Source organism: Mastigoproctus giganteus, chromosome 13 (genome assembly GCF_048544385.1).
Source record: "Mastigoproctus giganteus isolate SK-2022 chromosome 13, ASM4854438v1, whole genome shotgun sequence".
NCBI classification, from domain to species: Eukaryota; Metazoa; Arthropoda; class Arachnida; order Uropygi; family Thelyphonidae; genus Mastigoproctus; species Mastigoproctus giganteus.
The window spans coordinates 83,038,317-83,052,443 of record NC_143587.1 but is presented as its reverse complement, the minus strand read 5'-3'; the positions used below and the strand labels follow the sequence as shown (position 1 = coordinate 83,052,443).

Genomic DNA, 14,127 nt, shown 5'->3' with positions numbered 1-14,127 from the left:
GTGTCAACCCCTAAAAAATTTAAAACTTGTTCAAGTACTTTGAGACAATGGCATTTAATTTTGAAAAGTATTGATTTTAAGCTTTCAAATATTTTCAAGATCATTTCGTATGTTTTTTCGGTGCCGGGGACTTCGGCAAATTCAGAAAGAATTTTTAGTGTAATGAACTCAAAGTGGAGGGATGGGCAAAATAGATGTTCAGTTTCACTCATAAAAAGCGAACTAATGATCTACTTAAATTTTAAAGATAATTGTTTAGATTTCTCTGAGAAAATTAAAAATGATGTACAAAATAAAAAAAATATGTTCAATGGGAATGATTTCCAGCTATTAAACCAGTATGGTTTTTTTGCTTTTTTTTCACCTACCTAAAATTACTTTAGCTTAAGGCCAAATAATGCACTAAACTTGCATTAAAATATTTGAATAAATTCATGCTTTTCATATCGTCCATTATCCTTATATGTCAATCCTCCTTCCCCATAGAAATTCATGGTTTACCATTAAATATTTTAAATTAAACTAAAATTTGCAGAAATTTATAATCAATATGAAAACTAATTTTTAAACCAAAATCTAAAAAATATAAACAAAATGTTTAATTATTCAATTTTCCTTTATTGTGGTGAGAGCACATGGAGTGAGAGTTGGACAGTGGTAGCATTAATTGAGTGTCGTTTAATCCAGTCAGAAATCTGACATGTCCTTTAATCCAGTCATAGAAATCTGGCAATCCTAGTTATAGGCCTAATGACTGATGAGTACAATGAACAACTGTAAGGAGAAATATATTGGGCCAGTATATCAGTTTGGCTAATAATGGGGGATTTTAACTTCTCAGATATTGACTGGAATTTGTGAATTGGTCACTAGCACACCAGCAAGACGTTTGTGGATTTATTGGATGACTGTATTCCACAAAAATTGTTAGAGAGGCAACCAGAGAGAATAATACTCTTGACCTGGTTATCGTGTGATAACCATGTCAAAGGTATTACTAGGTCAAGTGATATTCATGCATTAAAAATTTGCAGATAAAGGAACCACTAGGCATAGTGATCACAGAGAACTCATGTGAGATTTACTTAAAGACTTAACTATCATCAGGGGTAAAGGGAAGGGTTTTGGCTTTTGCAGAAGTGACTACAGTGGTTTCAGACAGTTTTTAAATTCTGTACAGGGGGACCAACTGATAATGTTACCAACAGCAAATTCTAAACGGGAAGCATTCAAGGAAGAAATCGTGGAACTAAGTTTTTCAAACCGATTAAAAAATACTGTTCAAGGTTTAGGCCTAAATGGATGTCAGATGACCTAATGAGACTTGTGGCAGAGAAGAAAAATGCATGGGATGCATATAAATTATCAGGCAACACAGAAGCCTGTGGCAGATATAAGCTAGTCTGGAATCAAGTAACAAAGGAGGTTAAGGAAGCGAAGGCAGATTACAAGAAATCTTTGGCAAAACTGGTAAGAAAAACAGCAAGGACTTTAGTTACAAAAACTTTAGAAGGAAGGGGATGAATCAGATTGGTCCACTTAATATTGATGGTTCGAATGATGATGATCCTGCTCAGACAGCAGACAATCTGAATGAGTATTTTACATTTACATGAGGATTTATTAAGGGAGGAGAATGCTAGAAGTTTATCGAACTGTAACAGGGTGCTTAATGATTTTCTAATAACTGAGAGCAAAGTGGAGCAGAAATTGTTGAAGTTAAACATAAGAAAGGCACCCGGGGTGGATGGGATCTATCCAGTTATATTAAAGAAGGCAGCAGAGGTAGTAAGCAAACTCTTACCCATAATTGTGAGAGCATCCTTGGACTCAAGGGGAGGTCCCCACAGTCTGGAGATGTGCAAATTTATCGCCAATTCACAAAGGGGGAAACTAAGGGTGATACGAGTAATTACAGACCAGTTATTTTAACTTCTGATAAGGGGAAAATAATGGAGTCACTGGTTAAAGGTGCATTACAGGATCATCTACACTGGACTGCAGTAATAATTCAGACACAGCACGGGTTTGTTAAGGGAAAACCTTGTCTGACAAATTTTGATAGGATACTATGATGTGGATACAAAGGAATTGTATGCAAAAAATAATTTTGATATCATATACTTGGAACTCGGGAAAGCTTTAGACACTGTAGCGCATGGAAGATTACTGTACATATTGGAGCAGAATGGTATTAAGGGTAAGTCGCTATAATAGATAAAAGGGAGGTTGACAGGGAGAAGACAGAGTGGTAATCAATCGATGCTGCTCTTCATGGACTAATGTTATTAGTTGTGTCCCCAGGGTTTGGCGTTGGGCCCACTGTTTTTTATATTTATCAATGATATTGATGAAGGTATACCAGGCTTTTTAATGTTGAAATTTGCAGATGATACAAAGGTTGGCAGGGTTGTTAATAACAGTAATGGCAGTGTGCTACTGCAACAGGAATTAGAAAAGTTGGGCAGATGGACTAAGAAGTGGCAACTAAAGTTTAACATTGACAAATGCAAAGTACTGCATATGGGTAGCAGTAACCCCAGAGTAACATACCAACTGTGTGGTGCTATATTTAGGGTAGTATAAAATGCAAAAGACCTGGGAGTAATTGTGCAGTCAGATATGAAATTTTCTGAGCAGTGCAGACAGGCTGCCAGACAGACATGGTCATGGGGTATTGTCAATGATATACAGAAATTTTACTAGTACAGAAAAGGAGGTGATTATCCATTTGTATAAGGCAATGGCCAGGCCATGCCTGAGTACTGTGTACAGGTCTAGAGACCTCATTTTAGGAAGGATGTAGAGTTTCTTGAGCATGTACAGAGAAGGGTGACAAGGTTGGTGAGGGGAACAAAGGGGTGGCTTACCAAAAATGGCTTAAGTTCTGCAAATTGCAACTTCTAAGAACTAGGCACGTGCGAGGTGATCTGAGTGAGATGTATAAGGCCTTGAATGGATTGAGCAGGCTCAATTCTGATGCGATTCTTCCTCTTGCTCAGATTACGAACCTGAGGGGGGGGCATAAATTAAAATTGAGGAAAGACAGTTAAAGAACAGATGTGCAGAAATTTGCCTTTAGCCAGTGGGTTGTTGATTGCTGGACAAATTTCCATCTGTCATTGTGGAAGTTAATAGCTTAAATAAATTCAAGGAGGTTATTGTTATGTTATGTTGTTATTTGGTTTTTAGGAGCATTAGCAACCAAGGCCATATTGCTCCGGGGATATGCGGTGGTCATTCCCTGACCTTTCCGCATCCGCCATATTTGGTGGCCCACAGGCTTGAACCCCGGTCTAATCAAGAAGCATGTGCTGTGCACTGCTGCTCCTACCCACCTGGCTATGGAGGCGCCAATTCAAGGAGGAACATGACACATGTTTAGAGGGAATGAATGCATGAAATGGTTTTTTTTGGCTGATGCTACATATGCTTGCTTTCTTACATCATGTACCTCTACTAATACTAACAATGATATCAAACCAATAAATAAAAAAAAGTCAACTTAGCGGCTTTGAATTCTGGCTTCCACTAGCCTCGCCAGCCTCGTCATTGTTAATGAGCTTAAGAAGAGTTCTGATACATAATAGGAACCTGATACCATCAGTGCTGGATGCGTATTCTGTACACCTAGAGTAAACTTGCAATGGTCTAAATTCTTGCCAGAATAAGTGAAATAGTGTAATCATGAGTGGATAGTCTGTAGTGATATGAAGGTGCTAGCTGAGCTTCTTGGATAATAGTCAAGTTAAGTTTGTTAAGGACATAGGCAAAAGAGGAAGGCTGTTTTTTGGTAGGTCATTTCAAAATTTTCAGACATAAGTGATGCTGAACTTCATGCAGGAGTTTTCAGTGGACCCCATATCTGGTAGCAGGAAGATGGGCTACAAGATTTGTGAGGGGAACTAAAGGGTCCTCTTACCAAGAAAGGCTTAAGTTCTGCAAATTGCAGTGTCTGGCGACTAGGCACTTATGAGGTGATCTGATTGACGTGTGTATGGCCATGAATGGGTTGAGTAGGCTCAATTCTGATGGGATTCTTCCATTTGCTCAGATTACGAACCTGAGGGGGCATAAATTCAAACTGAGGAAAGACAGTTGTAGAATAGATGTGCAGAAATTTTCCTTTAGCCAGCGGGTAGTTGATTGCTGGAGCGAATTTCCATCTGTCGTTGTGGAAGTGGATATCTTAAATAAATTCAAGGAAGAACTGGACAAACCTTTAGAGAGAATGAATGTGTGAAATGTTTTTTTTTTTTGGTTGATGCTACATATGCTTGCATCACATGCCTCTACTACTACTAAGTAATAACCTATAAAATCTCTATCTAAATTTAAAATAAACTAAGTTGCATTACTAGGAATATAAAGCTACTTTTATACTTCTAGAAAATAAATTAATTTGCCAATTAAGTCAATAAAACAGAAAAATTTAAGAAAAACTTCTCTGTTAGCTGCCGCCATAAAATCTTCGCCCACATGGAGATACTCTCGTTCCCACGATCGGTGGTCAGAAAAGTGGCAACTTTGCTTCAATCCAGCAAAGTTCAAGGTCTCAACACCTGGGGAACAGTAACCCCAAAATAACTTATACACTTGGTGGAGTTGAACTAAAGCCAGTAGTGGAAGAAAAGGACTTGGGAGTTATGATACAGTCAGACATCAAATTTTCCAAGCATTGTAGACAGGTTGCAAGGGAAGCCCATGGTGTCCTATCAATGATTTATTGAATGTTTTCTAGTAGTGATAAGGACGTCCTAATCCCATTATATAAGGCTATTGTTAGACCATGCTTGGACCACACACTGTGTTCAAGTATGGAGACCACACCTAAAAAAAAAAAAAAAAAGGCATCGAGCTTCTTGAAAGGGTCCAAAAATGGGTAACTCACCTGGTCAGATCGGAAAAGGGGCATCCGTATGAGGAAAGACTTCAAATATGTGGGTTTCGCAGCTTGAAAACTAGACATCTTGGCAGAAACTTCAGGCACGAATCTACTGTAGAAAGGTCAACTTTTTATCAAATACGAACCCCAAAAATCTAGTCTCAAGTACTACTGGAATAGCATTAAGTCCAAGCCTCAATTCAGGTTTGGGGTGAAGATTGTGCTTTCTGCAAAAATGCATGCAAACAGTCTTCAGACACAATGCAGTTACAGGGCAGTCACTTCATGGTTGTTGTTGTTGTAGTAGGGTTTTAGGCACACCAGCAACTAAGGCCATATATTGCAAACAAAAAAATTGTGGTCAATTTTTCTGTTTGCTGGATGAAAAACTAGTTTCCAGGAAGAAAAAAACCATGCTAATCTCATCTGAGACAGATTAATTCATTGACATTGTGAAAAAGGTCTATAAAAATTCTTCCCCTCATTGATGGGATGCAAACTAAGGTCTTTTCCACCCAACCAACAGTGCTACACGTGAGGACATCAACAGCATGGATTTGTTAAAGGTACTATTGTCTGACAAATATGATTGGATACAATGACACATTAAGAAACAATTTGGACGCAAAAAATAATTCTGACTTCATATTCTTTGATTTCAGAAAACCTTTCGATATTGTTCCATATAAAATACTGCTGTACAAATTGTTGCAGTTTGTAAAAGAATAAGAGAGGTTTACCTCAATATGATACATAGAACACTTCCGTATTAAAACGATTTTTTTTATGAAAACCCCAAACGCAAGAGGTATTAGAACCTATAGTACTTAGTACTGTGCTTGGGGTGGAGGTTGAGAAGACGAGAGAAGATATTTGTTGACATTAGACTTGAACTTCTGTAGACTGTAATTTACAGGAAATACATACGAAGAAAGGTTGTTCCAGAAAATGGCAGTTGAATGAATAAACGAGGAAAATGAAAAGTTGGTTCTGTGAGTATGAAGTTGGACAGTAAATGGATGTTTGTTGGTGTTAGCACATGTTCGGATTGTTTTGAAAGAAAGAGTGGGAATTACAGACGCTATTTCAGAAGAACAGTGCCCACGAAAGTATCTGTAGAAAAGAGATGCAGCAGAAACAGTACGTCTATGAGACAGTGAGTGGGGAGACTGTTAAAGATGAGTCATTAATTAACCTAACTGCCCTCTTCTGAATGGAATCTAGAAGCCTGAGAGAGGTTTTAGGGGCACCACCCAAGATGTGGGAACAATATTACATGGTGGGAGGGAGGGATTTGCGATTTGTACAGAGTGAACAGCTATTTGGAAGAAAAGTAACGCAGAGAGCAAAAGAGAAAACCAAGATTTTTAGATGCAGAGGAAGCAATATTTGTAATGTGCTTGTGCCAAGAGAGAGAGAGATTAGAAGTCAGGGTAATCCCCAAAAGAGATATATCATCTTGCCTAGAAACTGGAGTGTCGACAAAGATAAGCATAGGAGCAGCAGAATCCTTTTTGTAAATATATATGGCAAGACTGAGTTATAGAAGGATTGAAATCAACTAAGTTGCCTTTGCCCCACTGGAGAAATACCTGAATATTGGCATTTAAGGAATTGGCAGAGGATATCTGAAAAGTTGAAGCTGATTGAGCAGTGCAAGGTTTCTCAAAATGGAAAGTGGAATGCAATGTGCTATCATCGGCAAAACTATGGATAGGATTTCCAGTCAATGGAAGAAGGTCATTAATATACAAGAGGAAAAGAGTTGGGGGAAAGAACTGAACCTTGGGGGAGCACCAGCATTAGTGGAGAAGTTAGAAAACAGAGAGCCATCTACCATCACACTCAGTGAGCGATCAGATAACTGGATAACCAATTACAAAACACAGCTGGCAAACCATAAAAAGGAAGCTTGTTTAGAAGACCTTTATGCCAAACGCGATTGAAAGCTTTTGAGATGTCAAGAGAACTGCTTGTTTCACTGTACTTTTCCACTGAATTTGTCCATAAATGGGTAACATGAGCTAGATTATCACCAGTGGATCGACACTGACGGAATTCATACTGGCAATAGTTGATCAGATGGAAGGTTTCTAGGTAGTTTAAGAGTTGGCAGTTAATTGATTTCTCCATTACTTTAGAAAGAGTAGAAGTAATTGCAATTTGATGATAATTAGATGGGAGGGATTTGTCACCTTTTTTAGGAACTGGCTGGGTATGAGCAAATTTCCAAGCAGAAGGAAAAACACCTTTGGAATAAGAAAGTGAAAAAAGGTGGCAAAGAACAGGAGTAAGTTCAGGAGCACAGGTTTTGAGAACAAGTGGAGAAATACCATCAGGACCTGGAGCTTTCTTAGCATCAAGATTCGTCAATAACCTTTTGACATCCTTTTGACGGAAGACCACAGGAGGCATTGAATTGAGTGTGTTAGGAATGGTGGGAGATGTTTTACCAAGATCAGTAATATACGAGTTGGAAAAAAAATGGATTGCTAGCAGCTCAGCTTTTTCCTTGGCTGACGTGACAACAGAACCATCTGGTTTTGACAGATGTGGGAACAGAGATGGGCAAAATTGGTGGCCAAAAGCTTTGGCAAGAGACCAGAATGCTTGGCTACCATTAGGGCAAGAAGCATGTTTTCTACTCTTAGCCTGTTCAAAGTCTAGTTTGGACTGATTAATAACTGCTTTACAATTGTTGCAAACTTTTGTGTAGACAGAAAATGAAACTGAAGAATTGGAAACAAGCCAATTACAATATGCAACATTCTTCTCTTGAACAGACTTAGCACATTTATCTCATCCTTTATCTAAACAAAGTTTAGATAAAGGATGAGATTTTAAAGTGCAGTGTGGGATAAAGGATTCCTTTCCTATAAGAATAATTTCACTGACACGATCTGAGCAAACGTTAACATCAGAAGTTTTGAAACAGTAATCCGACCAAGCAAAAGAAATCTCGCATCCCATTTTGCATTCCTGTAAGGCCAAACAACAAGAGGTTGGGAATAGCCATGAGACAAAGACTCCATTGGGGAAGAGACAATCACCAAGTTGTGATCTGAGGTGTCTAAAGGACCACTCACTTCGACTGTGTACTTAGAAGGGCTGTTTGTGAGAAAAAGATCACGCTTGTTCACTTGGTCTTTTTCTCACAAACAAGAATACTGGATAATCCTAGGGTTAGGATTGTCCGGTATTCTTGTAGGTAAATGAACAATCTGTGCAAAGTCATTAGAAATTGCGAAAGCCTCAGCATCTCGACCAGCTGGGTCGATGTGACTAGAAAACGGAAGCCAGCTGAAGTTGTGAACATTAAAATCACCACGGAAAATTACCTCACTGTTAGGAAAGTTGGACTGGAGAAAGTCAAGTTGCAAAGGGAGGAAGTCAAAGAGTTTCAAGTGATTAGTGGAATTGGAAGAATGGTAAAGACAACAGATGAATTTGACAGAATGAGGTAGAGAGATTTTAACACAGAGAAGATCGAAAAGAGGAGATTTCAAATTACCAAATCCCTGACAGGGAATATCAGAATGGACATATATGCACAAGTACCACCTTTGAGGTGAAAGGAATTGTACAGCGAATAATTTGGGCAACTGAGATGAGCAGTTGTTGAAACAACTGATAACTGTCAGAAAAAGTACATGGGGTTTGGCAGATTGAAAGTGGAAATGGACATTGTTGAGATTAGAATTGAGACCACATATATTGTAAAATTAACCAGTCAGTGTTTGGGAGGTTTAGATCTTTTCGCAGATAAGCTTACTCTATTAGTTTGACAATTCGTGATGTATTCAATAGTAAGAAAAAGTGGAGGGGACATGCTGTATGAAGTAATGAAATTTTTGGACATGGCGTACAAATGGTATAAATATACCCAGATCCTTGACATAATGTGGTCTCGACAATGTGTCCCCCATTATACACACACTACTCTGACTCCTTCCAGTCTCTATCTGGCAGAGTAGAGGTAGCAAGATTATAGACTAGCTGATCTGGAAGCCTCCTAAAGAGTTACCAATAGGTTCGGTCCGGTGTACTTACTAGAGGCCAGCCTGCAAACACCGTTTTAGAACTGTACCCTCGAAATGTAAGGAAGATTGTGTTTCGTTATGATGTCCATCATAACCTCGTTATGATGTCCATCATCAGTCATACTGCATGATGGAAGAAATGAGGAAGGGTTGACCAGAACTTAGCTCTGGAGACTAAACATGGGTTCCACCACTTCAAGCCTCCAATAAGCAAAGTGGTGTTATTGCACCGGTTGATGAGTCATCTACCACCTTGTATTGCCTGGTAACACAGAGAGGTGGCATTCCTCCATGTGGTGTGAGCACCACACCTAGACCCCTGCTTACATTGGTTCACACCTGGGTGGTGATCCACAGTGTGCTTGTGTATGGGAGTTATACCCAGGATTATTGAAAGTCCAACCATCGTGAAGGTGCAAGCAGAGGATTTGGCTGTCACAGACCATCCGCACGTCACCAAAATCGATTCCACTTGACTTGAGTGTCACCCGAATATCAGCTCTATCATCATTTTTGACTCCCAAGTATCCAATACTTGAATTTTAGATAATACTCCATTACAGCTTGTCTGGCATAACTGAGAGAATGTCTGTGATAACCTCAAGGAATAAAACATTAATGCAAAATTATTACAATAAAAAAAAACAAATAATTTGAAAACAATTAAAAAAATTGAGCACAATTAAAAAATAATTTTAAAAAACGATTTATCTTCATGGATGAAGCTGACAATGCTTTTGGACCAAATGTCATGATCACAGGAATGAAAATTACTTTGTATGTGTGAGCATGAATCTTAAATAGAGATTATTAGTCTTCTTGCATGCATGCAAAAGACCACGAATCAGAGATTAGATATGGCCAGCGAACATTAATAGAATTCTCATGTAATTTAATTTCGACGGTTTCTGCAATTAATAGTCTTGTAAAATTACGTTGGAGACGTAAGTATTTTGGCCTTGTTGAATAAAAATGCGTGTTTTTTTTTTAATGGCATGAAAGGCTAATTCTAATGCTGCTGAACAAGAAGCATGAACTGAGGATGCATGTGTTTAAACACAAAAATTCAGGAAACCACATAGAACCTTGGTAAGATGAGTCAAATTCATAATGGACGTTATCAATTCAAAATGGACACAATCAATTCAAAACAGATACAATCAATTTAAGATGAGTCACAATCATCGCAAGTAGTGATTGTGACTCATCTTACCAAGGATCTACACTGTTTTCTCTGAATTTTCATATTAAACAGCACGCGTATCCTCAGTTCCTGCTTCTCATTCAGCAGTGTCAAAATTAGACTTTCATGCCGTTAATGAAAAACATACATTTTTATTCAACGAGGCCAAAATACTTAAGTGTCCAATGTAATTTTACAAGTCTATTAATTAAAGAAACCTTCGAAATTAAATTACATGAGAATTCTATTAACGTTTGCTGGCCATATCTATTGGTATCCGATTTTTGGTCTTTTACACGCAAGTGCTGTTGTTGTTGTTTGATTTTTAGGAGCATTAGCAACTAAGTCCATATTGCTCCGGGATATGCAGTGGTCATTCCCTGACCTTTCCGCATCCTCCGTATTTGGTGGTGACGGGTTTGAACCCCGGTCTAATCAAGAAGCGTGTGCAATGCATTGCTGCTCCTTCCCACTTGGCTACGGAGGTGCCTTACACGCAAGTGTGAAGACTAATAATCTCTATTTAAGATTCATGCTCACACATACTCGGTAATTTTTATTCCTGTGCTCATGACATTTGGTCGAAAAGCATTGTCAGCTTCAGGAAGAAAAATTGTTTTTTAAAATTTTTGTTAAACTTTTTAAAATTAATTTTTTATTATTTTTTAATTGTGTTCAATTGATTTTGTAATTGTTTTCAAAAAATTTTGCATTAATGTTTTATTCATTTTAATTTTTTGAGAGTATCATACAGAGAGGTAAACTTGTCTTATTGTTTTACAAATATTGATATCAACGTAGAACGTATTGAGCATCAGTGAGTGTGGAAATAGGGGAAAGTTATTGCTGTGAGTGGTTAACAATGGGCACTGGACTTCTTGGACTAATATGGATTCAGTATGGTTTCAGTGCTGGGGACATTCTTGTTTTTAGTATTTATTAACCTCCATAGCCGAGTGGTCAGAAGCGGGAGTGCAGTAGCACAAGCTCCTTGAATAGACCAGGGTTCAAGCCCCTGACTGCTGAATACGGTCGATCTGCCAACCCGCACTGGACCAGCGTGGCAGATTATGGTCCATTTCCCTCAGCATTTCTGTTCCAGGAAAATTAATGGAGGCACTGGTTAAAGAAGCACTGCAGGTTCATCTAGACAAGACTTCAGTTATAGCTCAGACACAGCATGGTTTTGTTAAGGGAAAGTCTTACCTGACCAATTTGATTGGATACTATGATGTGATCACAAAGGAACTGGATGCAGGGAATAATTTTGATATCACGTATTTGGATCTTAGAAAGGCTTTTGATACTGTTGCACATGGAAGACCGTTGCACAAATTGGAGCAGTGTGGCATTGGAGGCAAATTGCTGCTATGGATAAAGGGATGGTTGAGGGGGAGAAGACAGAGAGTGGTAATCAATGGACCATGCTCATCGTGGACTAATGTTATTAGTGGAGTCCCTCAGGATTCAGTATTGGGTCCATTGTTGTTTTCTGTATTTATAAATGATATTGATGATGGTATATCAATCTTAATGCCCAAGTTTGCAGACAATACGAAGGTTGGCAGGGTTGTTAAGGACACTAATGACAGTACGCTGCTGCAACAGTATCTAGAAAAGTTGAGCAGATGGGCTGAGATGTGGCAAATAAAGTTTAACATTGACAAATGTAAACTACATATGGGAAGCAGCAACCCCAAAGTGACGTATAAATACTGTGGTACTGACAGTGGTAGAGAATGATAAGGACCTGGGGGTAATTGTGCAGGCAGATATGAAGTTCTCTGAGCAGTGCAGACGGGCTGCAAAAGTAACCCATGATGTCTTGTCAATGATATACAGGAATTTTTCTAGCAGGGATAAGGAAGTGATTATCCCTTTATATAAGGCAATGGTCAGGCCACACCTTGAGTACTGTATACAGTTCTGGGGGCCTCATTTTAAGAAGGATGTAGAGCTGTTGGAACGAGTACAGAGAAGGGCAACAAGATTAGTGAATGGAACAAAGGGTTGCTCTTATGAAGAAAAGCTTAAATTTTGCAAATTACAGTGTCTGGAGACTAGGCATCTGCAAGGTGATCTGACTGAGGTGTATAAAGCCTTGAATGGCTTGAGCATGCTAAATGGTGATGGAATTCTTCCTCTTGCTCAGAATAATCATTTGAGAGGGTATAAATTCAGATTGAGGAAAGACAGATGTAGGATAGATGTGCGGAAGTTTGCCTTTAGCCAGCGGGTGGTTGGTTGGTGGAACAGACTTCCATCCCTTGTTGCGGAAGTTGATAGCCTAAATAAATTTAAGGCTGAGCTGGACAGGTACTTGGAACGAACAGAGGGGTGAAATGGGTGTGCATTTTTTTTTTTGGCTGATGCTGCATAAGCTTTCTTTCTTGCATTATATGCCTCTGCTAATGCTAATCCCATCAGAATTCAGCGTGCTCAACCCATTCAAGGCCTTATACACCTCAATCAGATTGCCTCGCAGGTGCCTAGTCTCCAACCACTGCAATCTGCAGAATTTAAGCCTCTCTTGGTAAGAGAATCCCTTAAATCTCCTCACCAATCTTGTTGCCCTCCTCTGTACAAGTTCAAGCAAATCTACATCCTTCCTAAAATGAGGCCTCCAGACTTGTATGCAGTACTCAAGGTGTGGCCTGACTATTGCCTTATACAGAGGAATAATCACCTCCTTTTCCCTGCTAGCAAAATTCCTGTATATCATTGCCAAAACCCCATGACCTGCTCTGGCAGTCTGTCTACATTGTTCAGAGCACTTCATATCTGACTGCACAATTACTCCCAGGTCTTTTTCATTTTCAACCACCCTAAGTGTAGTACTACACAGTTGGTACATTCCTCTGGGGTTACTTCTACCCATATGCAGTACTTTGCATTTGTCAATGTTAAACTTCAGTTGCTACTTCTCAGCCCCTCTTCTCAAATTTTCTAGATCCTGTTCAGTAGCAAACTGCCATTACTGTCATTAACAACCCTGCCAACCTTTGTATCATCTGCAAATTTCAAAATTAAAAAGCCTGATACACCTTCATCAATATCGTTGATAAATAAAAAAAACAACATTGGGCCCAATGCCAAACCCTGGGGGCACCACTAATAACATTAGTCCACGAAGAGCAGCCCATTGATTACCACCCTCTGTCTTCTCCCACTCAACCATCCTTTTATCCATTGTAGGAACTTAACCTTAATACCACCATTCTGCTCAAATTTGTACAGTAGTCTTCCATGTGCAACAGTGTCAAATTTGAAACAGTGTCAAAGGAAGTCACAATTGCAAGACCTCACACTAACACAAGATACAAAAAGAATTTATGCTTACTATTTGCAAAAGACAAATTTTCTGAGAAATAGCATATTTTCTATCATAATTATGTCTCTCATCAAGTAAATTTAGTGATCAAATGCAATTGTGCTCCACTGCACTCTTTTAATCTGGAAAAAAGCCAAGTGACATGGCTTTTTTCTACCATGAGAGATAATATGCTTTAAATTCTTCCAGTACACATAGCTCTATCAGGTTCAGAATTTAATAAGAAAAAAAAAAAAAATTATGGGATAAATAAGAAAAGGCATTTTGCAATGCTTAAATGTATCAGATATGGACATGCCAAAGTTCAAAGCCTGTGTTAATCATACAAAAATTTAATGAACATTTTAAATAATAATTATGGAACTTGCTTAAAATAAGGAGAAAAATAGGCAAATGCCAATGAAAAAAAAAAATGGTAGTAGTTTTAGTAGATAAAAGCTGTCCACAAAAATATGCATTATTTCAATACTAATAACTACATAATTTTCACAACAGAAATATTTTCTCACTAGATGAAATTTCATTTCACAGATTAAATATTAAAATTACCTCTTTACTTACATGTTTAGAAAGATCTTGGCTGCTGCTATCTACATCATAACTAAAATTTAAATAAAAAAACATATATATATATATAAATATGAGTTAAGTTAATAGTGGTAAAAGTTTTTAAAGGTAAAATATGATA

General features: G+C 38.3%; 1 protein-coding gene across 1 annotated transcript in view; it reads right to left on the bottom strand.

Annotated features, from left to right (window-relative positions):
* LOC150076225 (copine-8-like) overlaps positions 1-14,127 on the bottom strand; it is a 324,722-nt gene that overhangs the window by 210,569 nt on the left and 100,026 nt on the right. Inside the window, exon 5 of the mRNA XM_090387972.1 lies at positions 14,001-14,040. Within this exon, the coding sequence (XP_090244098.1) occupies positions 14,001-14,040 (40 nt within the window). The remainder of the gene's footprint in view (positions 1-14,000; positions 14,041-14,127) is intronic.